Raw genomic sequence first — 26,553 nt, forward strand, 5'->3', positions numbered from 1 at the left:
CTGCAGAAACAGGAAACTGGACACACTAAATTTAACGCACTTCATTGCAAAGAGTGCATGGCAGACGCAAAGGATTCGACCAAGGGCATATTGGCGACTTCTTGCGGTAGAGCCTTCCACTCTGCTATAGTTCGAGGGAAGAACGAGTAGCGATACACGCTAGTCTTAGCCTGTGGCATCACAATTGTTTTGCTGTGCTTGCCTCTTGTTTCTCTTCTTTTATTAAAGTTGATGAAGATGTCGGAATCAATTTTTGTTTGTTTATTAACTATATTAAAGTTTGTAGGCGATGGAGTCTACGCCGAAATTCTAATTTTGGGAGGCCGGTCCGTGTTCTGAGATCAGTGATCGGGGCTCTTCTACTGTAAGTATTATAAATAAACCTAAGGGCTTTCTTTTGCACGTTTTCAATGTTATTGATGTCAGTTTTTGTGTGACACTTTTACAAGCTCACAATCTCTGCTTTCCTAATAAAGAGAAACTTACTTTGAGACCCATCCTTCTTGGCTCCCACCAGACGATTGAGACGGTCTCTGCTGTGCTTTCCTTCCTGTGCACTTCTCACCTTTAAAACTCAGAGGCTTGTTGGGAAGGAGCTTGTAAAAAAGCACCATTTCATCCGCGTTGAAGGAGTCGCTGGGCTCATAATTTTCGAGAACGTCTGGAGCTTCTGCTGCTGCCACTTAGTGCAAACATCTCTGCCTGCCATTTCACTTTCACCGGCTGTGGGTCCTCACGGAAGCCAGGGACGGCGGAACGCATTTGTGGAACGGACCACTGGAGGCAGCCCAGCTGGAACGGGACGGGGCGGGCGTCCTCTTTGGATCTGGTCGTCGCCCTCAAGCGAGACTCCAGACCTCTTTAGAGGGTGGCTGCTGCCTCATTGAGGCATCTTGAACAAGTCCTGACTGCTAAGCGGAAACATCTCTGTCCACGTCAGTCTTCTGTGAGCGCCTTGTTCTTTTTCTCTCACGCGCAGCCCCGTGGCACGTGGTGGCGCTTCATCTTCTTCTCTCCACGCGCCTCCTTCGGGATCGTCGTTGTCGTCGCAATGCGTGTTTTATGCCATTGCTTATTTCAAAACGAAGCCAGGTCAATTGAGCAGGACGCTACCACATGACCGCCAGAGTCCGTTCGATTTGGTACTGTTTTTTATTTTTATCCGCATACATTCTGGTCGGGGTGAAATTCCCGAAAGAACAAAGACGAGGCCACGGAGATAGAAGCATTGAGGAGGCGAAACTCTCCTCTCTCCTGCGACCGCAAAGAGTCACAGGTGTTGTCTGCTTCCTTTGACCTCCGCCGGATGCCGCCCTCGTTAGGTTCCCGAGGACAACGCGCACTCGCGCCGTCGTGCGCATTTCCGCGCTTCCGCGGGAGAGCATTTGCGCGGCCAACATTTTCTTCTCAATAATGTCGTGATGCCCTGAGTTACCGTGTGGTAAAACGTGGCTTCATACTAGGGGAGGCAATCTACGTCGAATTCCAACCGTTGATAGGCCTGCGGCTTGACACTCTTCCGCCTATTGGTGGACAGTGCTGCGTGCGATGGCTGCTCTTTTTACTTGACGTTCGTGAAGGAAATTCGTTGGACACACGTGGAGCATGCGAAGGATTTTAGCTTTGTGCACTTACCGTCAGGGACTGAGGGACCACGAGATAGAGGCATTCAACGAAGCTTGCTGAAGAGGTGAGTGCTCCCGGCGAGAGCATCAATCATAATTAAGGCAACACATACATCATAGCCTGCTGATTTGCGTGTCCTCTTCAGCTGGAACAAACCAATCAAATTATATTCAGTGTCAGGTTGTTCTCTAAATTCCTTCATTGTAAGCTGCAAGTAATCCATCATCATTACACTTTATAACTTCTTATGGTTTCATGCTATTGTTTGATTTGCTGCTTTCAATTCAGTGAGCACTAAACTGTGAAATCTACATATAAGACAGGACAAATGAACAACAAATACGAAGGCATTGCATTTATTCACATTCCATCCGAGGGGGACGCACCGCACGAAATGTTTGTGGAAAACATTACATTGTATACAAATCTATTTACATACATACATTGAGGGTTGAGGGCGTCAGCTAATATTGTGACAATCATTTCTATCAAAGTTCTTTTTCTGTGCCACTTTCCACATGTCTTTCACGAATAGTTAACACTGCAGTCTCTGTGTATATGCTGCACTTTGATAGTGCACAGACACCTGGTATTGGGAGCTTCTTGAAGTCGCTGTGTGGCACAACTCGCACAAACGCTTGACGTTCCCACGATCTCAATCCTTACAAAGTCTTGAAATTTTCTTCTTTTCTTGTGTTGTTTTCTTGTCCTGTGTTTCCCCAATGCAACATTGCCTCGTATGCATTGCGATGTAGTAGTGCACAATCTTCGCAATAGCGTCATTTTTATGTTCATGGCAAGGGAACGTTGCATGAAACGTGTCCAGAACATGGTCGATGGTGTGCCAAAACACATCGCAGTCGTCCATATTCTTCGAAAAAAAGTCTTCTGCTCAGCGAAGCAGGTTAAGCAGTTTGGTGTTCGGGTGCAGGAGTCCACCTCTCGTTTTGCGGTGTGTCAGAGAGGCTTCTTTCGTCATTGGCACTGCAACAGAAAGAGATGCTCTACATTTTGAGCAGGGAAATATTTTTGCTAGTTTCTTAGTCAGGAACCCTGCCACATAATATAAAACTGCGTTCACGACTTCCGCATCGTCGTTGTCACTGTGCAGCACCTCATCGCACTCCCATTCTTCGGTTTCGATGATGCCTTCCAACTTTTGCTTTAGCTCATCAAGTGGTGATCGTTCCGAATCACGCTTAAAAAATTCCCGGAAAGCAGAAAAATTCAGTACTGGTCCTTCTTCTCGGGCTTCGCAGTTGCCGAACTTTGGTGGTTTCAGCAAGCTATACAGCTATACAAGCTTAGCATCCGGTACAGCTGCAAAAATGCAGGCATATCAGGATGGTCGTTCTCACCTGCAGCTTGACGAGTTTCCCCGAAGAACCATTCGAGTGGATCTCGATTGAACTTCGCAGTGAGTACGTGTCTGAACCTGCATTCACTGAGCAAATATTAGGCGAGGTCTAGTGTAGATAACATCACGACTCGCAGGCCTTCAGCAGTTGACTGGGTGAGGAACATATCTTTTGTTATCAGTCCACTTCGGAGGTCACTTTCCCACACGTTCAGCCATTGCAGGCTTTCCGTAATCAAAGAGAGGTCGCGACTTTCATTGCGCACTCCTTCCCCTGGATGCCGCCTATTCATGGCATCGAACAAGACGTTCATTCTCTCTGTGAAGGCGATGGTCCCAGCAGCTTTAACAGCATGCAGCACTTTCATTTCGTTTTAATATTTTATTGCCAAGGCCATAGGTCGGCTGAAGACTCGCGTTGCAAGTTTTACATGCATCAAATCCATGTGTGATGGGTAAATATGATGGTTTGTTTTCTTGGGGCACACCTTGAGACCACCAGCGTTCTTGCTGTCTTCCTTGTATACGGCCGTGTAATAGGTCCAGTACACCCATTCTCCATTGACTTTCAAGAGTCGCTGCTTCAGCAGCTTGTTTCTGATGCACTTGAAAAGGTGTGGTACATCAGAAAACACGTAGACTTTCCTCTGGTCATTTAATGGATGCTCAAAGAAGTGCTTCGGAGCCTCAAGTTTTCCGTCTATACCAAGCTGGGTCCACATTTTCCTATTGGTGCTCGCTCCGTCGCATACAATGCCATCGTTAATGGCGCCAGCCTTATCCAGCATTATAATGGCTTGGATAACCAACTGGGTCAGAACTGTGCCTTTTGTGGCTCCTTTCGAGGCAAACAAGCCCACTGGCTGCGCATAGTTTTCCCCAAACGGACAAAACATGAAAACAAGCCCGTGATTCGCCAGCGCATAGCTCTCTCCACAACCTTCTCCGTGGTCAATGATGCCAGTGTATGTCAGCGTTGTGGAATTTACACATTTTCTCTCTCATCTGTATTTCATCAAAGAGGAGCATTCCATGTCTCTGAAATTCTTATTTTTCTGCCATTTTTTTCTTGAGTGCCTGAAAAAAATTTGAATCGAATCCACACTTCATTCCTACCATGGCAGTGTATTTTCTTATGGTCCTAACGCAGGGCAGAGGCAGTATATTGTCCCCCTGAAGGAATCTGTAGCCCGATGGTGTACGGATATGTAGAAGAAGGCACAGTATTAGCCAGTTGTCGCTATAACACCTACCGTGTTTTGACGCAGCCTTTGCAGCTGCTACGCCAGGAGCGTGCGATGCGTTTCAGGAAGGTTTGCCTTCTGTGCCAGGTCTGCAATTTCATTTTCAGTTAGTGTCTTGATGTGCTCTTTGCACTTAAGTAGTTCAGTCTCTAGTGCCCTCATCTTTGAGCGGTAGGAGGCAATGCGTTGCTTATGTAGTCTCTAATTTTCGCCCAGCTTCCGCCTCTCCTTTCCTTAGCCTTTAGCCGCGTCCCTCGTACCCTGAATCGCCTTGGGACGTTAAACCCTCATAAACCAAACCTGCCTTTAGCCGTTGCCCATACCCTCACAGAAGAACCGGCAAAATGCCTCAGTAGACAGAAAATGTAACAGCAAAATAACATTGGTTCATTCAAGCCAAATTGATGTACAGAATATAAGAACCGAACAGGAACAGCATCAGACGACAACACCGCTACTTTTACTGTGTCATTGTCCTCGGTGTTTTTGTTCGGGGAACTACACATCGGAAACAACACTACACATCGGAACTACACATCGGAAGCGACACTTGGATGGAGGGTGTATAAAAAGTAAACGGATTACATTGCTTACAAGTGGCTGTCTACTGAAATGCACAAATAATTAACAATAGTTCCATTCATTCATGGTTTCCTTGGCTCCGGTTAAGACCTGTGCTGCATCCAAGCGCGAGGTCTCTGCACTGGTAACCCAACAACGGGGGCGCTCTCGGAGTGCCTCAGAGCCTCGGGGCTGTGGATGCCAGCTGTGGTGTTTATACAGAGGGACCGTCTCATCTTGTCTTAACAGTGACCTTTCTGGTGTGGCGCCTGGCAGGAGAACTGGAAAACAGTGCACTGCTCTGCTGGTCAGCTTAGTCAGAATTTTCAATCTCAATTTGTTTTTTTGTGGCCCTCAGGTCTTCTTCTGTCTCATGATGAAGCATTATAGAGAAATGTGCAGTATAAAGTTGGAAAATGAGGTTTTTTTTTAAATGTATGATCACTGAAAATCATGACTGAAACACACTTCTATGATTCTGGCGCTTCGCAAATTCCACGGGTTTCCGATGATGGAGCACCACTGTGTTAGTATTATTTATTTATTTATTTTACAGACACTGCCAATTCCATCCGGGATTATTGTGGGAAAGGCACATACAAGATTGTCAAGAACAAATAACACAAATTTTCCCAGTTGGCTTTCCCAGCTTTCGCGTTTTTTTGCAGTTGCTGTCGCGTATCCTTTCAGCATTTCGTAACAAGTGGCATAAAATTAGTTTTTTGTGCATGAACCCTAAATCCTTAGGGCAGTGATCCTTTTGATTTTTATATTTACATATGCAAGTTTTTCAAAGTTATTTTTGTAAACAACATCTTCATGTTAATATGCAAGTTGGAATTTAACTTCTCCTTGAGCACTGGGAACTTAAAGAAAAAACAAAGCCTTATTGCACACAGCAGGGCTTTGTCAACGTGCCGTCATAAAGTACTTGTGAATTTTATTCTGAAATGTTTAACACCCTGGGTTGACTTTACAAAGGTGTTGATTATAATTACTCAGTAACTATTCCATCTAGCTTAAAATTAAATGACGTTAGGTTAGGACGCCGCTCGTGGCGGGTCCCTATGGAAGCCAGGTACGGTGGAACGCATTCGTGAAATGCACTGCAGGAGGCAGCTCAGCTGGAGCGGGCGGGCATCCTCTTTGGATCTGGTCGTCGCACCGAAGGTCGCACCGAAGGTGCGACTCCAGGCCTCTTCAGAGGGCGGCTGCTGCCTCGTTGAGGCATCCTGAACAAGTCCTGACTGCTAAGCAGAAACATCTCTGTCCACATCAGTCTTCAGTGAGCGCCTTGTTCTTTTTCTCCTACGCGCAGCCCTGTTGCACGCGGTGGCGCTTCGTCGTTTTCTTTTATCCATGCTCCTCTGTCGGGATCATCGTTATTGTTACAATGCGTGCTTTATGGCGTCGCTTATTTGAAAACGAAGCCAAGTCAACCAAGCAGAATGCTACCGCATGACCGCCAAAGGCCGTTCGGTTTGGTGCTGTTTTTTGTTTTATCTGTCTACATTCCGATCTGGGCAAAAGTCCCGAAAGAGCGAAGACGAGGCTTACTTGTTGAGTGGTAGACGAACATCGGAGAGTCTGGCATTATGTTGACTTTATCTGGCTCCTTCTTTTATCCGCCCCCTTCATCCCTTCCCTCAGGCATCCTGGCCACAGTTAATGACAGTTGCAGTACTTTTTTCAGATGACCTCCCCCCTGCCCCACCTCCAACCCCACCCCTAACACACCCTCCTCAAAGTTCGCCCTTCAGAGCTTTAATTTTTAAGTCCAAAAGAATCTTTTTCGATTTCTTAATTTCATTCTTCAACTTCAAGTTCTCCATCTCTAGCTGATGGGCTTCTGCTCTTTTAGCCAGCTTGTTGCGGTGCTCGGCTTTCAAGAGCCTCATACGGAGCCGGTGTTCCTTTGTCCTTTCTGCCCTGTCTGAGGACACAGCACTGGAGCGAGCCGCTCGCACCTGGTGAACTAGCGACTGCTCCTGTGTGCTCCCAGTGTGGCTGGTACCTCCTGCCCTTGCTGCAGAGCCAGCAGGAAGCACCGGAGCTGCTGCGACTGCCGGTGTGGCTGGCACCAAAGAGGTGCTTGGTGCATGTGGAGTAGCTGGTGCATGTGGAGTGGCAGGAACAGCTGCTGTACTCATGGATTGCTCCTCCATTTCTGCATCTCGCTGCGGGCTCTGCTCTTGATAATGCTAGGACCACAGCGGGTCTCTGCATCACCTTATGCGGAGGAAGTGCTGGCTATTAGACCTCGCAACAATATACAATACAATACAATATACAATAACATACAATAAAAACAGTGAATTTACAATTAAAATGTGCGAGAGAAATGAATGCAATGAAAAAAGAGCTGGCGATGATGCTACCGAGGCAAGCGCGTGATCAAGAAACGCTGTTCAATCTTTGCTAGTACTGTAGGCCACCTTAGCCTTTGAATAGTTTACAATAAAGTGGGTACTTGAAATGCATTCTGCACTTTCTTTTCCCGCTTGTATTCGTTGCTTTCAAAGTCCTTTACGTGACATTTTGCCATTTTGAGTCATGCAGTAACTTGATCTTCAGAGGTTATGTGATATAGCAGGGAACATAAAACATGGACAATGACTGTTTTGAAAGGAAACATTTCCGGAATACATTGGTCACATACACTTCCAGTCATGCTGTTTGGATGACTAACTTGGCAAATGTGTTCAGCTAGTGCATTCGCACCTCTTAGCTGTAGCTTTGACAGCATTGGTCACATAGACCAATATTTTAATGGCAGCCCAAGACAGCACAGATGCTGCATAAAAATTGGACATGGCTACAGATGTTATGCACAGTGTAATAACAGGAGAGCTCTTATGCATACAAAAAAATAAAATGTAAAGTTACAGAAGCAGCAGCTCACAACAGAAAAAATGGTCAGGTAGAAGCGCCAGGCAGGGATGCTGCAATTCATTTTGCTGGAGAGTTTCATCCAATTACCTAAGCATAAAAACACAGAAACAGTACATGCACAGAATATGCATTCTAGGAAACATAATTTCAAATATATTTTCGAAGCTCGCGGTATAATATGTACACCAAAGTCATACGACTGGCAGCCGGAATAGCAGACTCTTGAGTCGGCGAAAGCAGGGCGGCTATTGATGATGCAGGCTGGGGCTCTGAGCCTGCAGTTGCTTGGTGGCGGTCACGGTTGCTGTCAGAGAGGTTCGCCAAGCGAACTCCTATATCTTGAGGTCATGGAGGAAGGAAAGAACTAAGGAGAGGCCCTGACGTCACGTTTTGTGAAGCCGCCCCGTAACCGGAAGTTGGCTCGGCTCTCCTCACTATCTGCTTTCTCCACCGAGCTACGGGGCGGGGATCGCGCGCGGCTCGCAAGCGCTTCGTAAAAGAAAGGTATAAAAAAAACCACGCCGCTCGCCGCTACACTCCTACACCTCCCTCCCCGTAAACACGCACCTAGACACAGACCGGCGCACAGGTGCGGTGAACCTTTTCAGACGCCAGGCGAAGAAAGACGACACTGCGCGCCGCTTATAGCTCAGCTCACCATCCTCCTCGGGCTACCGTACACCCGCCGCGTGGCCTTCGAAATGCAGCTCAGCATCGCCGAGAGCGGCTTCATGTTTCTGTGCTGTTTGGTGAGGTGCGAAAGTTCGCTGATCAAAACAATCAACGCTTCTTCGCGTGTCGAAGCGCGGCTTCGGAGTGCCACCTTTTCGCGATATTCATTTCAATGCATCGATCGCTCCGCGTAGCGACACCAAGTTTGATGAACAAAATGTCAAATGAGCGGTTATTTGCTGCATTTAAAAGCAATCTTAGATGCGTGCGTAACGTCACGACGCCAGGCATGTAGACTTTAACACGCAAGGCCGAACACACCGTGCCGAAAGCCCGTCCACCGCCACCGAAAAACGCTCTGGCCCCTAGCAACAACGACGCTAACGACGCCGTACGCCGTTGCTAGTGGCCCGACTTTTTAAGCCTAAATTTTGACGTCACTTCCGCCACATTCTTGTCAATGCATTGGGAATACGAAGGGCCTCTCCTTAGTTTTCCTTCCTCCATGCTTGAGGTCTTCTTGGCCATATATAAAACCATCATACAACATGAAAATAAACAAGGCACCGCACAGTTTATTTTTTTACATAGTTCGGCAAGCACAGAAATGAGGCGTTCCTCCCTTTCAGCAGCTCTGTCCTCTCTTGCGTTGGCTGCTTCTTGAACCTTAATTTCTCGCTATCTGAGCTCAAACTCTTTCTGTTTGGATGTCTTGTACGCTGTGCGTAACTTGCTTTGCTCCTCAATTAGTTGGCCAAGAAAAATATCTTGAGGCCTTCTTGGCCATATATAAAACCATCATGCAACATGAAAATAAACAAAGCACCGCACAGTTTATTTTTTTGCATAGTTCGGCAAGCACAGAAATGAGGCGTTCCTCCCTTTCAACAGCCCTGTCCTCCCTTGTTGGCTGCTTCTTGTACCTTATTTTCTCACTCTCTGAGCTCAAACTCTTTCCGTTTGGATGTCTCGTACGCTATGCGCAACTTTCTTTGTTCCTGAATTAGTTGGCCAAGAAAAATATCTTGAGGCCTTCTTGACCGTGCATTGCCAGGCCGCTGGCAACGTGGAGAGCGAGTGCCCTGGGCACTTGGTGCGGGTGGCCCTGACGACGAACTCGCCGTGTCGATTTCAGAAACAAGGCTCCCAGAGCCAGACAACTGCAGTTGTGGCTGGCTGCTCAACTCTGGCTTGTCTTCCAAGGCTTCTTGGCGGCCGTGCACCATACTATGGAAAAGCTTGAACACTAACACAAGCATCAAACATCAGTATGTGCAGTATAAAGTAGTATGTGCGAGCCGAGACGCACGATGCTAACTGTACATGGCACACTAATACTCTACACATCATGTAAAAGACAGCCTAACCGGAACAGTATGAGGACAATCTTTCTTGCCAGGCATACATCTAGTAACCTATGTAACATATTGTGATGAACTACGTGTAATGATGCAACACAATTACAATGAAATCAGACTGTATTGATGTTTATTGAGCATGAAGTGTAATTAATTTTGTCTTCATTAAGCGATTTTAACTGAATGTGTGTGGCATTCTCAAGTAAAAAGACAAGCAAAGAAAGACATAGCTTCATAAGTATGCTCATCCAGTGAACAGATATATAGTCTGCACCAGTTTTCTTTGCAAACAAAACTAAAATGTTGCCATCTGCAGCACCGTGCCATCTCAGTTGAATGAACACGTGGTAACAATTCACAATATTCCTTGTAAATGTGACGGTATTTTTCTTACTTCTTCAGCAGTGGTCTCCTGACGACAGCCTGTTTCTTCTGCCAGGCTGACGTCGTTAGCAGGCAGCGTTCCTAGGAACTTTTGTATATCCCAGTGATATTTCCACACTATTCCGCCCTGCCCTGTGGTCTTCTTGCTCAGCTCCCTGGAAGAAAAAAAGTTTTCAAGCTTTGTAAAACAGCACTGCCTGAATGGTTACTATGCTCCACATGATGATTTTTTTTTACGAGGAAGTCGCTAGCAAACTATCGTAGAATGGTATAATTTTGAAGGAAATAAGCAGCGTGCCCTAAAAGCATAAACTGCTCTGACAAACGAAAAACATAAGTTGGCACACAGCCACGTGAGTAAACGCACGAAAAAGGCAGTGTGACTGCGGTTACACAAGTTTAACATTTGGCATTTCAACTCGCCTCCGACTCCTTGCGGTGAAAACCTATATTTGATATTTGAATTTTAACGTCCCAAACCAACATTGCGTACGAGGGTCACCACAGTCAACAGCTCCGGTTTATTTTTCGGCCTCCAGGGGTTCTTTAACAGGCACTGACATCGCACAGCGGGCGCCTTGCGTTTCGCCTACATCGAACCGTGGCTGCCACGGCCGGGTCAAACCCGCGTCCTCAGGCTTAGCAGTCCAATGTACAAATCACTTAACCGCTGCGGCGGGGCAGACTGGCACAATAAAGGCGGCGCTGTCAGTTATGATGACAAAAATGCTGGTTCAGTGCACGTCCACAACAAGATGAATCTAACAAAAAGTTCGAGGCTTGTGCGCGGCAGTGCCTGGCAAAATATCTTGAAAAAGAGAGAATGCTTGCCTGTGTTTGTTGCCCAGATTTTCTATTTTTGTTTTGACGGCCTTCAGCGGCTTGTCAATGCCCTCAGCACAGAGGGCTTCTTGCATGGCCGCATAAACTTAAGCATTGCGCTTTGTGTAGCGCAAGTCGCACAGTTGGTCTTGCCACACTCTTATGAGTGCGAATGTCTCGGACTCTGTCCACTGCGCTCGATTCCAGACTTCAGCTTCGCCCATCGCCCCAATTAAAACAAAATAGACAAGTTCGCAGACAGCTGCTGGGCACCGTTTTGATAAACTGTCGTGGCAGCAAGCATGCGAAAACGGCCAAAGCGACTACCAAAACAACAAACATGGCCGCCCGACAACTTGGCTGGTCGGTAGCGAGAGTAGTAGTTTCATTTTTGCAAAGCTATTCAGAATATTCACACAAATAAGTAAATAACTACAAAGTTACGCGAGAGAAATGTTATTAAGAAGCTTCAGAAACTTTTGTAATTAATTTTGAGTCGATATCCTCACCGAGTCTCTGGTTCGAGATAATATATTTGCTCGGAGGTCGCAGGTGAATGTGTTCAGTGAACTCATTCGATACCTAATGTACAGGGTTCATAGCGGTCCTTGAAACACTTGAAAACCCTGGAATTCAAAAATAGCATTTTCAAGGCCTTGAAAACCCTTAATTATTTTGAAGTCCTTAAATATCCTTGAATTTCTTCAATAGACTTTCGTTCAGCCGGTTTTTAGCGGATGCGTCTTGAACGACTGGCAACAACATACTCGAGCCAACCAACGCATCCAATCCAATCCGTTTCTGTAGCCACAACGCAGTAGCGTGATTACAGTTGGTTACAGTGGCGGCAACGACCGCAGCTAAGCCTACCTTCTGTTGCGTCTTACGTATCTGCAATATGCCGAGAAAGTGCAAGTTCCAGCAATCGTGGTTATACAGTGCTGCTTACAGGGACTGGATTTCTCCGGATACGTCACTCTCATCGGGCAAAGTGCAAGACATGTGGGAAAACCTTCGATGTGTCATCAATGGGTGAATCGGCCCTCAGAAGTCATATGAAGAGCGCAAAACACATTGCGAACATGAAAGCAACTATGGCGAATAGTACCATGCGGAACTACTTGACGGCAATTGCTTCTGAGCAATGCATCGAGCCGGCCCCATCAACGTCGTCGGATGTGAGCAGCCTGTGCAAAGCGCACGAGTGTGTAACCGACGCAGAGATACTGTGGACCCTGAAAATGGTAACATCACATTATTCCTACAACTCGTCATCACACACAGGGGAATTGTTCAAGAAAATGTTCCCTGATAGCGAAGTCGCGAAATCATTTTCCTGCGGTGAAAGAAAATCTGCATACGTAGTGTGCCATGGTCTGAGACCATTTTTTCTCTCGTGCCTGCAACGTGAATGGGAGCAATCTGATGGCTACACCGTTCTGTTTGAGTCTTTGAATGACTGCCTGCAGAAAAAACAAATGGACATCCATTTGCGGTACTGGAGTACCATGCCCGAGCGTGTAACCACGAGATATTATACATCGGTGTTCATGGGACATTCGACTGCCGAAGACCTTCGGGAGAAGCTTCTGGCTGTCTTGGGAGATTTGCCACTAGCGAAAGCTGTCCAGCTGTCTATGGATGGCCCCAATGTGAACCTAAAGTGTTTTAGGGAAATGCAGGAACACTTGCAGCAGAATCATCAAGTGTTTGGACCTGGGCACTTGCGGACTGCATACAATACATAACGCTTACAGGGCGGGTGTTGTTGCCAGCAAGTGGGGCATAGAGAATCTTCTTTCAAGCCTCAGTGCCATTTTTCATGATGCGCCAGCTCGAAGGGAAGACTTCTCTACTGTGACAGGCCAAATTACATTTCCTCTCAACTTTGTTGCTCATCGCTGGGTAGAAAATGTTGTGATCGAACGTGCCATTGCGCTGTCGGGTGATGTGAAAAGGTACGTGGAATGTGCAAAAAAGAAAGAGGTGAACTTGCCAAAGTGTGCGTCATTTACACAGCTCTGCGAATTTTGCCAAGACCCTCTGCTGTTGGCCAAACTGAACTTTGCTCTCGGCATCGCGATGATTCTGAAACCATTCCTCACGGAATACCAAATGGACAAACCGCTGATGTTCTTTTTAAAAAGAGATGTGGAGTGTCTCGTGAGGAAACTTCTCACGAGATTCATGAAGTGCCCAGTGCTGTCAGCTTCGACAGGAATTGTTGGCTTGCTCAAAATGGATCTCGCAGATCCAAATAACCATGCATCTTCAGAGAAAGTTGACATTGGGCATGCAGCTCAAGAAATGGTGAAAGCCGCAAAGGTGAGCGCCAAGGACGTATTTGCCTTCAGGATGGAATGCAAACAGTTCCTTATTAGTACCGCCAAGAAAATTCTGCAAAAGAGCCCGCTGGCATACCATCTAGTTAGGAGCCTGTCTTCACTAGACCCTCGCCAAATGACCTCGAAACCAAATGAGTGCCTCACAGGCTTCAGGAAAGTATTAGACGCCCTCATTGCGGTGAGACGATTGGGTGAGCATGAGCGCGATTCGGTCCTAGGCGAATACACAGAACTTCTGCAAGAGAAGAAACACAACCTGCGGCAGTTTGACAAACATTCTTGTAGCCTAGACGAGTTCTACCTTGAGCTCTTGAAGGTTGACTCATCCTATAAGCACTTGTGGAAAGTTGTGCGACTTCTTCTCGTCTTGAGCCACGGGCAGGCAACTGTCGAAAGAGGCTTCAGTGTGAACCGCCACGTCTCTGTCGAAAACCTGAAGGAGATCTCATATGTGTCGCAGCGAATCGTTTACGATGCAGTAAGCAAGGCTGGTGGCATCCTGAACATTGTAATAATGAAGGAGTTGCGTAGATCTGTCTTGGCTGCACACAACCGCTATCGAGCCTACTTGGAGGATAAAAAAAAAGAAGCGATTGAACAGTCAAAGGCATCAAAGAGAAGCCACATTGAAGAAGAAATACATGGCATGAAGGTGAAGAGGAGGAAGCTGGAGGCAACAATTGCCAATTTAACAGCTTGTGCTGACAACTACGCTGAGCGGGCAGAAGCTACAAGCGACATCACCTTCATTGTGAAGTCCAACAGTTTGAGAAAAACAGCAAAAGAAAAGACTCTGGAGCTTGCAGAAATTGATGACAAGTTGAAGGGAAAGCTTCAGGAACTTAATCACGAGACCACTGTTTCAGAATGGGCCTCTTTTTGTGGGTTGTATGCAATACATTTGAGAAAAAAAGCTAGTTAGCTATTGATTGTGGAAAATGTGCCTACTTTTGCTTGTGTGCAGTAAAAGATGTGCTTCCTTGCTGTAAAACATGTTGTGGTCTTTTTCTATGATCTCAAAAAGTCTAGTTTCAAGTCCTTGAAAATTCTTTGTTAGGGCCTTGAAAGTCCTTAAAAACCCTTGAATTTTTTCCTTCACGGTGGCTATGAACCCTGATGTAGTTTTCATCGAATGACATTGTATTTTCTCGTGTGGCAGCAAACTGTCATTTTGAATGAATGTCATTCTATGGGAATGACATTAAATTTGCCGTGGGGCAGGGGTGTAAGTCTGAGAGAGCGTTATCTTTTCTTGCACCACACTTTCTATTCCGACTGGACGCTGGAGGGGCACAGGGCTGCTGCACAGCAATGGCTCGTAGGTGCTGCATGGTGGGCTAGGCGCACTGGTGCATTCAGCTGTGGCAGCCTGTTGCGGCGTTCCTGAAGTAGCCTTGACCTCATCACCAGTTTCCGCTGTCTGGATCAGCTGTATGAGGTGCATAGGGCATAAATGACCAGCACTAAAGTCCTGTGATGAGCATTAAAGCACCCTCTTCCTGCTGTGATGGACTCGTGCCATAGAAATGTTGCATGGATACAACCAAATGGACATTTGTACTAACTTGAGGAACAGTTGGTGCTACACATCTACTCTCCATTACGAGGCTGGAATCGCTCACTGGAAGCATGCCCAGGAAGCGATGAATGGCCCAGAAAACCTTCCATGTAACTGCTTCAGACCCCGTTGCTCTTTTTTTGCATTTGGATCTGCAATAAGCAAGTGCAGTTCATGCTTGTCAGTCACAGTGTCCATGACGTGCCCAACAGCAAACTTGTGGCAAACTCAAACAAACACTGTGCACTAATACCTGCATTCACATGCCGGAACTGGATATCAAAAAGGGTTTGCCTACATGCATGTGATCTTCTACTGCCGTGCAGATAAAACACGGGGCTGTGAAGGTTGTTAATAATGCAGACGGTACAGCAACTAGCTCAGCAAGTATTTGAGCATTGGGCTGTCTAAGCTCTGCATGCAAACAAGTATAGACATGGTGTTGTGCAGCTGTCACCACCATGTACTGATATATGCGCGCAGCTGCTTCAAGTGCATGCTTTGCGAAGAGAAGCACGCAGAACAGACATCATGCATTATCTGCAGCTGGTCATGCGCTGTTCGTCCTCCTTGTGTGCCACGCTGCCAAGCTCAACCTCGTATCGAGAAAACAATACTCCACTTCAAAGTCAAATGGAGTCATTCTCTCTCTCTGTTTCTACAGCTTTACAATCATGACAGAATAGAAGTAAAACGCATATCTGTATTTCCCACGCAAGTTCTTTATCTTGGAATGAACCTGTGCTCTCGTCTTCAAGATCCCATGGTCGTCCAATCTAGCTGTTATGGCTGCGTATACTTTACTGTTTTTTTCTTTTTTGGCCCCACAAATTATTTAGGTTTTCTTTCCAAAGTGTTATTGGTACTTCGGTCTCGTCGCCCGTCCAGGTGGCATGGTCCCTTCAAGCCATGCTAGCCATGTTGAAGCTTTACCCACTTCGACGAACAGGACGCTACTCTCCCTCTATTGCTAGTTTTACAATCATAACAGAATAGAAAACGCATATCTGTATTTCCCACGCACATTCTCTATCTTGGAATGAACCTGTGCTCTCGTCTTCAAGATCCCATGGTCGGCCAGTCTAGCTGTTATGGCTACGTATACTTTACCGGGTTTTTTTTTCGTTTTGGCCCTGCAAATCATCTAGGTTTTCTTCCCAAAGTTTTATTAGTACTTCGGTCTCGTTGTCCGTCCAGGGGGCACGGTCAGTTCCCGCCATGCTAGCCATGCTGAAGCATGGCTTCACTTCAACGAACAGGATGCTATTCGCGTTCAGACACGGATGCAACGAACTTGTTGACTGCGCTTCGTACTTCGCATTCATGGTTGCTAACTTTTAAACGATTGCCTTCAATTTTTAAAGCAATTTCTGATGAAGGATGAATTTTTTATGACTTTTATGTATATTACTTGAAAAGCTGCTTATTTTGTCTGCATGTTACAGGTATATTATTTGTTAATTGATAAAGGTGTGTTTTGGTTAATATAATTTTGCCTATATGCAGGAGCGCTATTGGAACATAGCTAGGCAGGAGAGTGATGAGAGTATACATTCAATGATTGAATAAGTTGTGTTGAACTCAGTAGGTCGCTAATGGCAGTAAGGCTAATGTCTTAAGTTTTTGCGTGTGGCAACGTGGGAATGGCATGAAAACTTAAGGCATTAGACATTTAATACCATTAAAGGTGACATGTGACACGGGTATTATATCATCCTTGTCGCCACTTATTGTGTCTTGGATAGAGATACACACCGCAACACACAACACGTTTAATGCACATAGAATTACATATCGCACCACCACGGCATGCGCAAGAAGGCACGCCTATGTTGCCGATCCCTTAGCTGTTCGCAGTGGCCGTGACGCCCTCTGGCAGCCACCACTGACTGTGTAGTGCGTCCCTGGCGAAAATTTTCCAACTGGGAATCCAACTGGTTCCAGTTCAGATGATGTATGGAACCATTCCCAGTTGGTCCCCACTGCAACTGGTCCCCATTGATGCCTACTGCAACTTGTTTTTTATTGGTACCAGAGGCAGGTGTAGTGAGCTCTAAATGACGCATTCGACAATGGAATACTTGGATTACAGTGTGGTGCACATAATTGCTAGTACGTAGTTTTCATTCAGAACAAAGCTACCCTGCTTAAATAGCATTGGAATGACATGTCAGCAGTTGCATATTGCAGTTTTCTCATGTCGTATGTGACCCAAAATTATTTTGGCAGTCATAGGAGACCACCATGCCGTAATCCATGTACTCTAATGTCTAATGCATTATTTGAAACAAGAAAACGTGCAACTTAAAACAGGTGTTTATACTCTGTTATTATTTTATTTGTTCATGGAATTCTCACAGTCGATTTTTCGAAGCACTTTCCTCACGTCCTGAATTTTTTCAGTAAGCAGGCGTGGCATGCTTCGCACAATGTCCGACGCGTCGATGCCTTTTGTAGCACCCCAATTCTTTATTGTGGCTGCAAAAAGAAAATGAAGTCTCATTTAGCCTTAGAGCAAAACCAGCAAGCAGCAATGCATGACTTACCTGTCACGGCGTCAACTTTTTGTGGCGTCAAGGGCTGCTTGGGCTTCTCACCTAATGCTTGCTTCTTGGGCGCGATCACGCCACTGATGCTTTGTTTCGCTAGTACTTCGCTTGCCCACGCCGCCTGGGCAGTGTCCTCGCACAGTAACGCTGAATTTTTGTTTCCCAATATCTTTGCGGCCTGTGCACTAGAAATCGTTATTCCATCTGTCAGATGGAACTGCAATAGAAAAAAAAAACAGCCAATACATCACGAACCAAAGGGCAGTTTAAAACCTCACCACTGCTGTGCAGGAGAGGTACATTTGTTAGGTTGGGGCAACCAAAAAGAAATAAAAATAATATGCCCCTGCCTGCACCGCGTACGCACAACAGGCTTAAACCAATATAATATAAATAAAAGGAAAAAAAAAACAATTTTGCATTGCAGAAAAGGAAAAAAAATGAATAATAAAAAAGGGGGTCTACCATCATCAGCGACACCACCGCCAAGGGGGGGCCCAGCTCAGCGGCTTTTATTTAATACAGCAGGTTATGTAGTAATTACATGGTATTCTTGGTTTCTTGGTTACAATTCTCTGATTCTTCAAAGATTCTAACAATAACTGTTAACATGTTCAACTAGAACTGCCAATTTATGTTAATCGCCGTCTTCTCTTTCTTCTCTTCTAAAATTCTTCATGTTGTGTCGTCACTGTGCGGTAGTCGTGTGTTGAAGCAACTATGCTCCCGCTGGATAATGGACATCCAACCAAGTGTCGGCCATGTCATTGGTGTTGGCTCTCCCAGCGTACTTGGCAATCCAGGCCCTGCGGTCGCTGGTTCCCATTGCCATGCTCCTCGGTGTGCGTTCACATTCTGCAACACTCCCAACTCAAGAAAACAAGGATTATTTCTCTGCCGGAGTAATATTTTCTGGTTACACTATTACGATACTATCCTGATTTCCCTTCGCGTATTTCCTAATATTATTTGCCCTTCCTCTGTTTTTTTTTGTGCTAATATAGGCTTTAATTAGTTGGAGAAATGGACTGTAATGGTTTTAGGAAATGCTTACTGAGTATTCTTGTACTAGAAGGATAGTTAAATATTTTGTAGGGGCCAAATAGAAATATTACAGATTCAGCAAAATGGAAAAAATAATAATTAAGATGACAAATAAGAAATCCTCAGATTAATAAGAATGTACAGGTGGTCAATATGTACAAATGAGAGAAGGAAAAAATAGGAATAAAACTCACTTCCCCTCCCTCTTTCATTCCTGCGATTCTCCTCTTTATGTTTTGTAGTCTCTCTGGTGATACTTCCAATATGTATCTTGCTCTCTTATTTACACCTCCAGTTCTAAGTTATAATGGGAAGGTTAATAATAAGATTAATACTTGCTTATTGGAGAAGGGACAAGATATTTTGTTCCCCTGATTTTCTTCCAATAATGAGGCTATATACTTTTATACGCTGACCAAGAAACGTGTCTGCCTCGGGGGTTATGATACCATTGGTATCCCCCTCCCGTCTAGCGACGGAATTCCAGGTCAGTGTTTAGTTTAACAGAGTACACTGTGGGGCCAGTTGGTCATACATAATCTGAACGAACAAACGTAGCGTTTAAAACAGGACACAGAAAGATGAGGACAGGACGGGGCTACATGTTTAGTTGCTAGATACCATTTTTTCATTTATACGTTGTACAATTTCTTCAATAATTTTAGTTGTTTTGGTGTTTCTAATTAATTCAGGTTTATGTCTTGTCACATCTCCTTTTATTAGTTTGCTAAGCGCTTCTATTTCGTTTCTCATACAGCTACATTCTTTTAAGTAATGGTCAAATGTAATAGCTTGTTTTAATTTGTCTTTAATTTCTTGAATGAAGTAATTACTATTATTAGGATTACTTAGTCCTTCCAATGTTGATAAACTATCCGTTAGAATCTGATAATGCTTTGGTTCTCCATGACTTTTGACAAAACTAATTTCTTCCTTAATTGCTATGGTTTCTGCTATAAAATTATTACTGTAAGAAGGGAGTCTAAATTTTGCTGAATGTATAGTACTGCCCCATTTATTAATGACTACAAATGCTGATCCTACAGTATTCAAGGACTCTGACCCGTCGGTATAAATTTGAAAGTCTGATGCAATGATTTTCTTGTTATATGGGATACCATATTTTTTGGCTGGATGAACAGTTCATTTGTCCATTTTACTCACTACATCATTTCCTGTAATGTCTCTACCCTCAAATTTGAATGCATTGTTGTTATGCAAAATGTTAAAAAGACTTTTCTTTTTCGATACTTATATAGAGAGGGGGAATATTACACATAATATTCAGAGTTAAGTTAGGAGTTCTCCTATATGCCTTGCATATTCTTAGTAGGGGAATTCGCTGAATAGTCTTTAATTTTCTAAGAAAATGGGAGTGCGTCGAATACCATATTGGAGAGCTATATATAATTACTCTTTCAAGAGCTCTAAAGTATAACTGCCTAAGGTGTTTTGGCGTTATCCCCCAATTATTGCCAGTAAATTTTGCTAACATTAAGGTAATGTTCGTGATTTTTCCTTGTATGTATTTTAGGTGGGGGAGAAAAGACATATTTGTTCATCAAAAATTACACCTAAAATCTTCAATTCCTTGCAGCGCTGAAGGTTTTGCCCCTTCATTTTCACTAGCGGGGGTCTTTTTTGGTAAGCCTTGAAGTTAAAGACTAGGCTTTGTTCTTCAGCCCATTTTGATACGTGATCTAATGCTAATTCACTATTTTGTTCTAGCTCTATTCTGGACCTTCCATTAACTAAAATAGTAATATCGTCAGCAAAAGCTTGTATTTGGAATTGTGGAGGCGTTGGCAGTGTCAGCAGTTCGGCCATAATCAAATTCCAAAGCAATGGGCTCAGGGGTGACCCCTGGGGCGATCCTTTGTTAAGTTTATATTCCAGGCCGCAATTTATAGACTCATATTTAATTATCCTATTGCTTAAAGTTTCTAACGTTACTTCATATATATTATGTGGGATTTTTGCTTTTGCAAGTAATTTTGCCACGTTTCCTCTACTAATATAATTAAATGCATTTTTAATATCCAATGAGATTATAATCATTTTCTGGCCATTATCACTTTGAAATTTGATATTTTTTTAAAAATAATTTAATGCCATGGTAGCCGAGGTTTTATGTTTAAATCCAAATTGTGTTTGAGGTTGCAGGTCATTTTGTGCCAAGAAGAAATAGGTTCTATTGTTCAATAGTTTTTCCAAGATTTTGCCGAGAATAGAATTAATTGCTATAGGGCGGAAATTAGTTACTTCTCCTTTCCCGTTTGGAATTAAAATAACTTTTGAAATTTTCCAGCTTTCAGGGAAACATCCTAGGCGAAGACAAGAGTTAAAAATGTTAAGAAAGAAATTTTTGTTGCTCTTATACATTGATTGAATAAAGGGTGTTCTCAAACCATCAGGCCCTGCTGCTATGAAATTTTTAAATGAATATATTACTGCTTCAACTTCTCGTTCTGTGAATTCTATATCGTTTTCTCCAAGGTCTTGTTGAATATTATCTAATTCTACGTTTTCCTCACCTTCATTGGGTTGCCTAATATCGTAAAGATTGCCTAATATATATTCTACAGATTCTTGTTCGGAGTTCGCAATTTGTCCATTATTAACTTGGATGTTAGGGATAGCTATCGCTTTTTTGACCTTATTCGCTGCCAATTTGTATGGAAGGGTGAAGGGGTTATGATCCTTTATAGTTTTACAGAATTCTCTCCATGAGTCAGCTTTTGCCTTCCGAAGGTTCTCATTATATGTCTGAACTGCTGCTTTATATAATCCTCGATAAACCTCTTTTAAGTTATCATTTGCTCTCTGATATCTTCTGTGTGCATTTACCTTTTTCCTTTCTATTTCCAGATCAGGTGTCTACCATGGTTTACTGATAGTAGTTTTATTCTTCTGTTTTTTAGAGAATTTTTTCACTAAGCCCTTAATTTTCTCGTAATGGTGTGTAACTATATAATTTAGGTGTCGTTTAGAGTTGATATATGTGTTCGCCGTCTCCTTAATCCATCTGTCCTCTGCTAGTGTTTCAAGAACCCTAAGTTGCCCCATCTGAGTAAGCCGAAGTTCAGTGGACTTTACTTCATTAAAAAGTTGCAGAGAAATATGTTTATGATCACTATTAGTGAATTCGTCCAATACTTTCCATTTACTATGATATTTAAATAAGGATTCTGATAACATGGTGAGGTCGATCCAACTTTTCCCGTTTTCGCTTTCAAATGTGGGAGAACTATCCGGATTATTTAGAAGAGCTAGCCGATTCCTGGTTATGAACTCTATAATTTCTAAGCCTTTAGCATCTGTTTTGTTTCCTCCCCAGATATGATTCTTGGCGTTGAAATCACCAGCTATTATAACAAAGCTACCCTCATTTAATTCTAATATGCTCTCTACTTCATTAAGGATGGGAGTTATACTATCTGTTGGTGGAATGTAACAATTGATAACAATTAAAGTTTTTTCCTCCCAAGTTATCTTAGCGGCCACTACATTTTGTTGTAGAACTAATGGAAAGACTCCTATTCTATCATTGTGAATGATTATTGCACATTTCGGGTTAACATTAACTGCTAAAATTTTCTCTTTAATAGGAAACCCAATAATTTTGTTCTTTAATATATATGGTTCCTGTACTAATGTCAAATCTTGCTGATGAACTGTCTGGCTAGTAGATAAATGTTGTGTTGCTTTGAATGATCGGGCTAAATTAATTTGTAAGACTTTAAGCATTAAGGCCTCCAAGTAAGGCTCTTGCATGCAAGTTATACTATGATGACGTTCGTCCTGAAAGTATTGGAGGGTTTGACTAGCTTTAAACGACCTCCCGAGATTAACTTGAATAGTACTTAAAGCGTCTGTTCCCAAATCTTCAAGATCTTGAGGCGTGGTCGGACCTGCCATGAGGAGGATTGAGTTTTAAGCCAATCTTTGGATGGTCCTTTCCTTTTCTTCTTTTGCCTTCTTCAAATACGTTGGGCAGAAGAAGGACATCATAGAGTGGCCTGTTTCCTCCTCTGGGATTCCTGCATTCCTGCACAGGAGGCAGGATGGTTCATGTTCACACTCGTCTGCCTTGTGGCCCTTCCGTGAACAGTTGAAACATCGTTCGGCTTGTCTGCACCCCTGGGAGCTATGTTCAAAGCTCGGGCACTTCGTGCATCAGGGCAGTCTGATGTTATCGTAGATGGGGCATTGCACCCATCCGATGCTTACATGGGTTTTTTCTTTCAGTTCGTTGTAGCCTTTGCGGTTGAGTGCCAGGACTGCGGTCTTTCCATTCCGTCCGTTCCAGGCAATTTTCACCTCGATGTCCTCCTTCTTGCAGTTCAGGTTGTTCTGCCTTATGGTTCTCTCTGGTAGGGAGTCAATGTCCGTCTCCTCCTCTGTCCCTACTATCTTCACCTCAGTCTTTCTTCCTTTGGCGTCTTTGACTTGGAGGTCTTTCATGTTGGGGTTGTTCGTAATGTGGTTCTTAATGACCTCCAGCGACTCCAGGTGAGTGGACGTCATCACTATTCCCTCTTTCCCTTGTCGCATAGTGGTCTCTTTTATGTCTAGATCCACAGGGTCAATTTGCCTCAGTACGTCCATGATCTTCTCATGCTTCATCTTCTCCGACGTGATGAGGATTGCTTTCGTCTCCTTGGTTCCTTGCTTCTGTCTTTCTTCGCCCTTGAGGGCCTCCGAGTAGGTTTGTGGAGACTGGTTGTTCTCGCCCTACTCTCAGCAAGACTGCTCTTCAAGAACTCATTCTCGTGAGATATCTCTAATGCGAGTCTTGAGCTTTGTGAGTTCGGTAAGTATGTAGTCGATTTGCTTCGTGATTTTGTTCTGCTGAGGTTGGCCCGCTGTGATAGTTGAGATTTTCACCAGGGCGCTGAAAATGTTTTTGTCAATCTTCCCTATCCTTGACAGGATGGTGCTTGACTCGATTCTGGATGACTGGCTGTCCTGGTCTTCTTCGTCCTCGCTGATGTCTTTTTGGGATCTGTTGTATTGGCATCCTTCGTTTGTGTTCTCCCCTTCGTCGTTGACACTGACGATCTCTGTTTCGTCGTCATATTCTTCGTTGTCTCCTGGAGGAGGTGCGGTTGGTTGTTTTTTCGTTGCTTTCTTGCCAGCCTTTTTTTGGCTTAGTGGCTTCCTGAATACTGAGTCATCCATGTTGGTTTTCTTTGCTTGTTTTTGCACCTCACTGGATTCACTGGTGCTAGATTGTGGCATTCTTGCTTTCATTGTCGACTTTCGGCCTCTCTGTAGCTTGACCCAAAGCTTCAGGAAAGGTTTTCTCTGCCAGGTCCAAAAGTGAGTTCTGTTGGGGCAGTCCCGTTCTGAGAGTCTTGTTTCTTCCTGATGCTTCAAAACTCTCTAAGATTCTTCTTTTCGCTTTTAAGCAACTTGCTTAATGGTTGATGATTCTTCAGTAGTGTTAGTCCTTTTAAAATTTCTGAAAATCAGCAGGTTTTCAGTAATTTATCTCTCTGTAGCCTGTGGGAGGCTCTAAAGGTCGTCCTTTGCTCTTCCTAGCGCTCTGGATGCTTCCTCCTTCATAAAAACCAATTTTTTCCTAATTTCGCTGAATTTGGCGGATTCCAGGAGTTGTTTCACGAAAACCTGGCCACCATGTGATACACGAAGTTCGAGCAACCCTGTGCTGAATCTCTTGGCATGGGCCTGTCAAAAAACACTTTTCCGCTGCAGAAACTCTGAAACTAGCCAGATTTTCAAAAAGCCCTTGTCGAATCCTTTCCAAGCAGGAGAGGTACAGTATGAACACTGATTTTGTTAGCATGGTAATTATATCACAATTAGAAGTGCCACTTTTTGCTAGCATACTTCAATAAAGACGACAGGCATCTCTACCAACTGCTGCCAAGTGCATACAGAACCATAAGTTCTAGGACCTACTGCATGCTGCAGACCTGGTGACAAACTCGTGTAAAACCATTGCCGAAGCTCATTGCTAAAGAAGCAGCTTTCTGTGTACAGCTTTTAAATACTACGAGCAGAGAAAAACTTTCAAGTTTTGATTTAGAGCAATGAAAAATCTCTTGCTCGGATGTTTCCAATGCTTGCGTGGTCATCATATTCCACAGCATCGATGCGATGCGTGATGTTTGTTCAGGGCCTTGAGCCGCTCCCCCTCAGGATGCTTATCGCTGATTGCTCTCGCACGTATACACCATATGCCTCTGTAGAGAAAGAGTACAAACCAACCATAAAACTAATTTTAGTCATGTTACCGTGAAAGACAAATTTTGGTATGTAATTGAAAGAAAATTTTGCGGTACTTTGTCCCTCTACGCTGTGCAATCTATAAGTGGCTAATTAAAAAAAGGCTCTAAACAGTTAGAAAGTTTCTGTTGACGCCGAGCCTATAACTGAGACAGAGGCAGTACTTAGACAAACAGTGATTTCAAATGTGTACTTACGTCCTAGCAGCACGATATCGCTATCAAAAAATCCTCCTTCACCTCTCAAACGTCAGTAAATGTTGCTGTTCACTACTCTCGTGTTTCGGAGCGAAGTCATTCATCACTGAGACTGGGACGATGGGGTTCCACCATATTTGCACTCGACATACGCGTAGGAAGGCGTCATCTTCGATTGCGAATTGATCAAGGAAATACGAGGAAAGGCGCAAAAAACTGTATAACACAAATTCAACGAGAACGAGCGAGTGCCAGCGTGTTTTCGCAGCTCCCTTCGTCGCCTCACACTCAACCCAACCGCAAGAGAGAAAACCTGTCCCAAACAACGCAGGAGAGGCCGGGGAGCACTTCTGCTTGACGTCACCGTGAAGTGACCGGGCGCAGTGAACAAGTAGAATCAGAGCCTCCTCGCCACTTCATGGAAGTGTCACGGGGGAGTGTTGTTGGGAGGGTGGCTTATAATGTTCGGTAGTGGGTTGTAGAGTCGCCTCCGTGTCATTTCGAGGAAGGGGGCTGGGAGGGACAGGACAGACATAGAGGAGCCCTCGGGGACAGAAAAACAAGGGATGAGCAGGTTTTTTGTTGCGACCGGACCCAGGAAAAGCAGGGAAGGGAGGAGGTGAGGCGAAAGAAAGAAAAAGCTTGAAAAACAATTTGCGCAAAGACGGGCTACTCGTGTCACGTTTCTGCAGGCGTTGTATCTGCTGCATAGATCAGTGCACGGTTGAGGCGCATCATACTGAGGTGTGCAATCTCCAGTGCATGCATCCTGATGCATCCTCCAGAAAAGTGGGGTGGCTGGTGTCGCAGCGCCTGCCCTCCAGCTTTACGCGCACTTCGGGTATGTTGTGGAAGCAAGCATTTTCAACAGCCGTTTGCAGTAAACGGCAGTTGCCACAGTGACACCTGTAAAATAGTGCATAATGGGTAGCAATCCAGGTAGCACAGCGCAGGATAATATCAAATGCATGCTTGATTCACTCTGAGGTAAAGAAGCTTGCAGAACGCGGGTATGCGTGTATTGTGCTGTGTCGTGGAAGAGTTTTGTTCATGCAGACTTGACTTCCACTAACAGGTCCCTAATGGCACATTCACTTCCTCTGTACTAAGATAAATAAGCGTGAGGTTAGATTTATCTATCAACGAGGCATATGCCATGGTTCGACGCTCAACTGCATGCTGTTATCACGCTCTCCGCATGGACATGCGAAGGCATGGCTTGATGTGGGAAGTGCACACCAAACTGCAGCCGCATGTATCGTGCGAAAGCTGCATGCGGTTCACAGCACTACAGAGTGATAAACATAGGCTGCCTCGATGTGCCTGCCTGCGCTGATACATATAACGTGCAGAGAATTGTAACAACAGTGTTCAGACTGTCATTATTATCCACAAGGCGAACGCGGTTGGGCATGTTTGAGACCATGACTCGTGTTAAACGCATGAGGGCTTGCTGCTAATTATGTAAACAGCGAGCGGCACAAGTTATGATCACGCTGTGATATATATCGAATAACCGTAACACTCACCGTAGCAGAAAAACTTTCCCGGCATCTCTCGCCAGTCCAAGGTCGTTGTGGACATTATTGTCTGCATCACTGTCATGTTGCTCGTGGTCGCCGCTTGATTCTGATGCACTTGGATTGGAATCGAAGTGGGGCTTATATCTCGGGGTTTCGTTCTCATTCTGAG

The 26,553-nt window shown here is 44.5% G+C and overlaps 2 protein-coding genes and 1 pseudogene across 4 annotated transcripts in view; 2 read left to right on the forward strand and 1 right to left on the reverse strand.

The window, feature by feature from the left end:
• The window catches only part of LOC149346374 (uncharacterized), a 105,419-nt gene that overhangs the window by 40,441 nt on the left and 38,425 nt on the right, over positions 1-26,553 (forward strand). The window lies entirely within an intron of this gene.
• Positions 6,531-11,011, reverse strand: LOC149346376 (uncharacterized; annotated as a pseudogene).
• On the forward strand, positions 12,623-16,870 carry LOC149346377 (uncharacterized). Its single transcript, XM_089586382.1, has one exon. The coding sequence runs from the start codon at positions 12,999-13,001 to the stop codon at positions 14,181-14,183; it is 1,185 nt and encodes a 394-aa protein (XP_089442508.1). The 5' UTR covers positions 12,623-12,998; the 3' UTR covers positions 14,184-16,870.

The sequence above is a fragment of the Amblyomma mixtum genome, chromosome 4 (genome assembly GCF_055824585.1).
Source record: "Amblyomma mixtum isolate Tamu chromosome 4, ASM5582458v1, whole genome shotgun sequence".
Taxonomy (NCBI): Eukaryota; Metazoa; Arthropoda; class Arachnida; order Ixodida; family Ixodidae; genus Amblyomma; species Amblyomma mixtum.

Excerpts from the sequence above, each read along its gene's own strand:
- LOC149346377 (XM_089586382.1), top strand. The coding sequence starts at position 12,999 with ATGATTCTGAAACCATTCCTCACGGAATACCAAATGGACAAACCGCTG.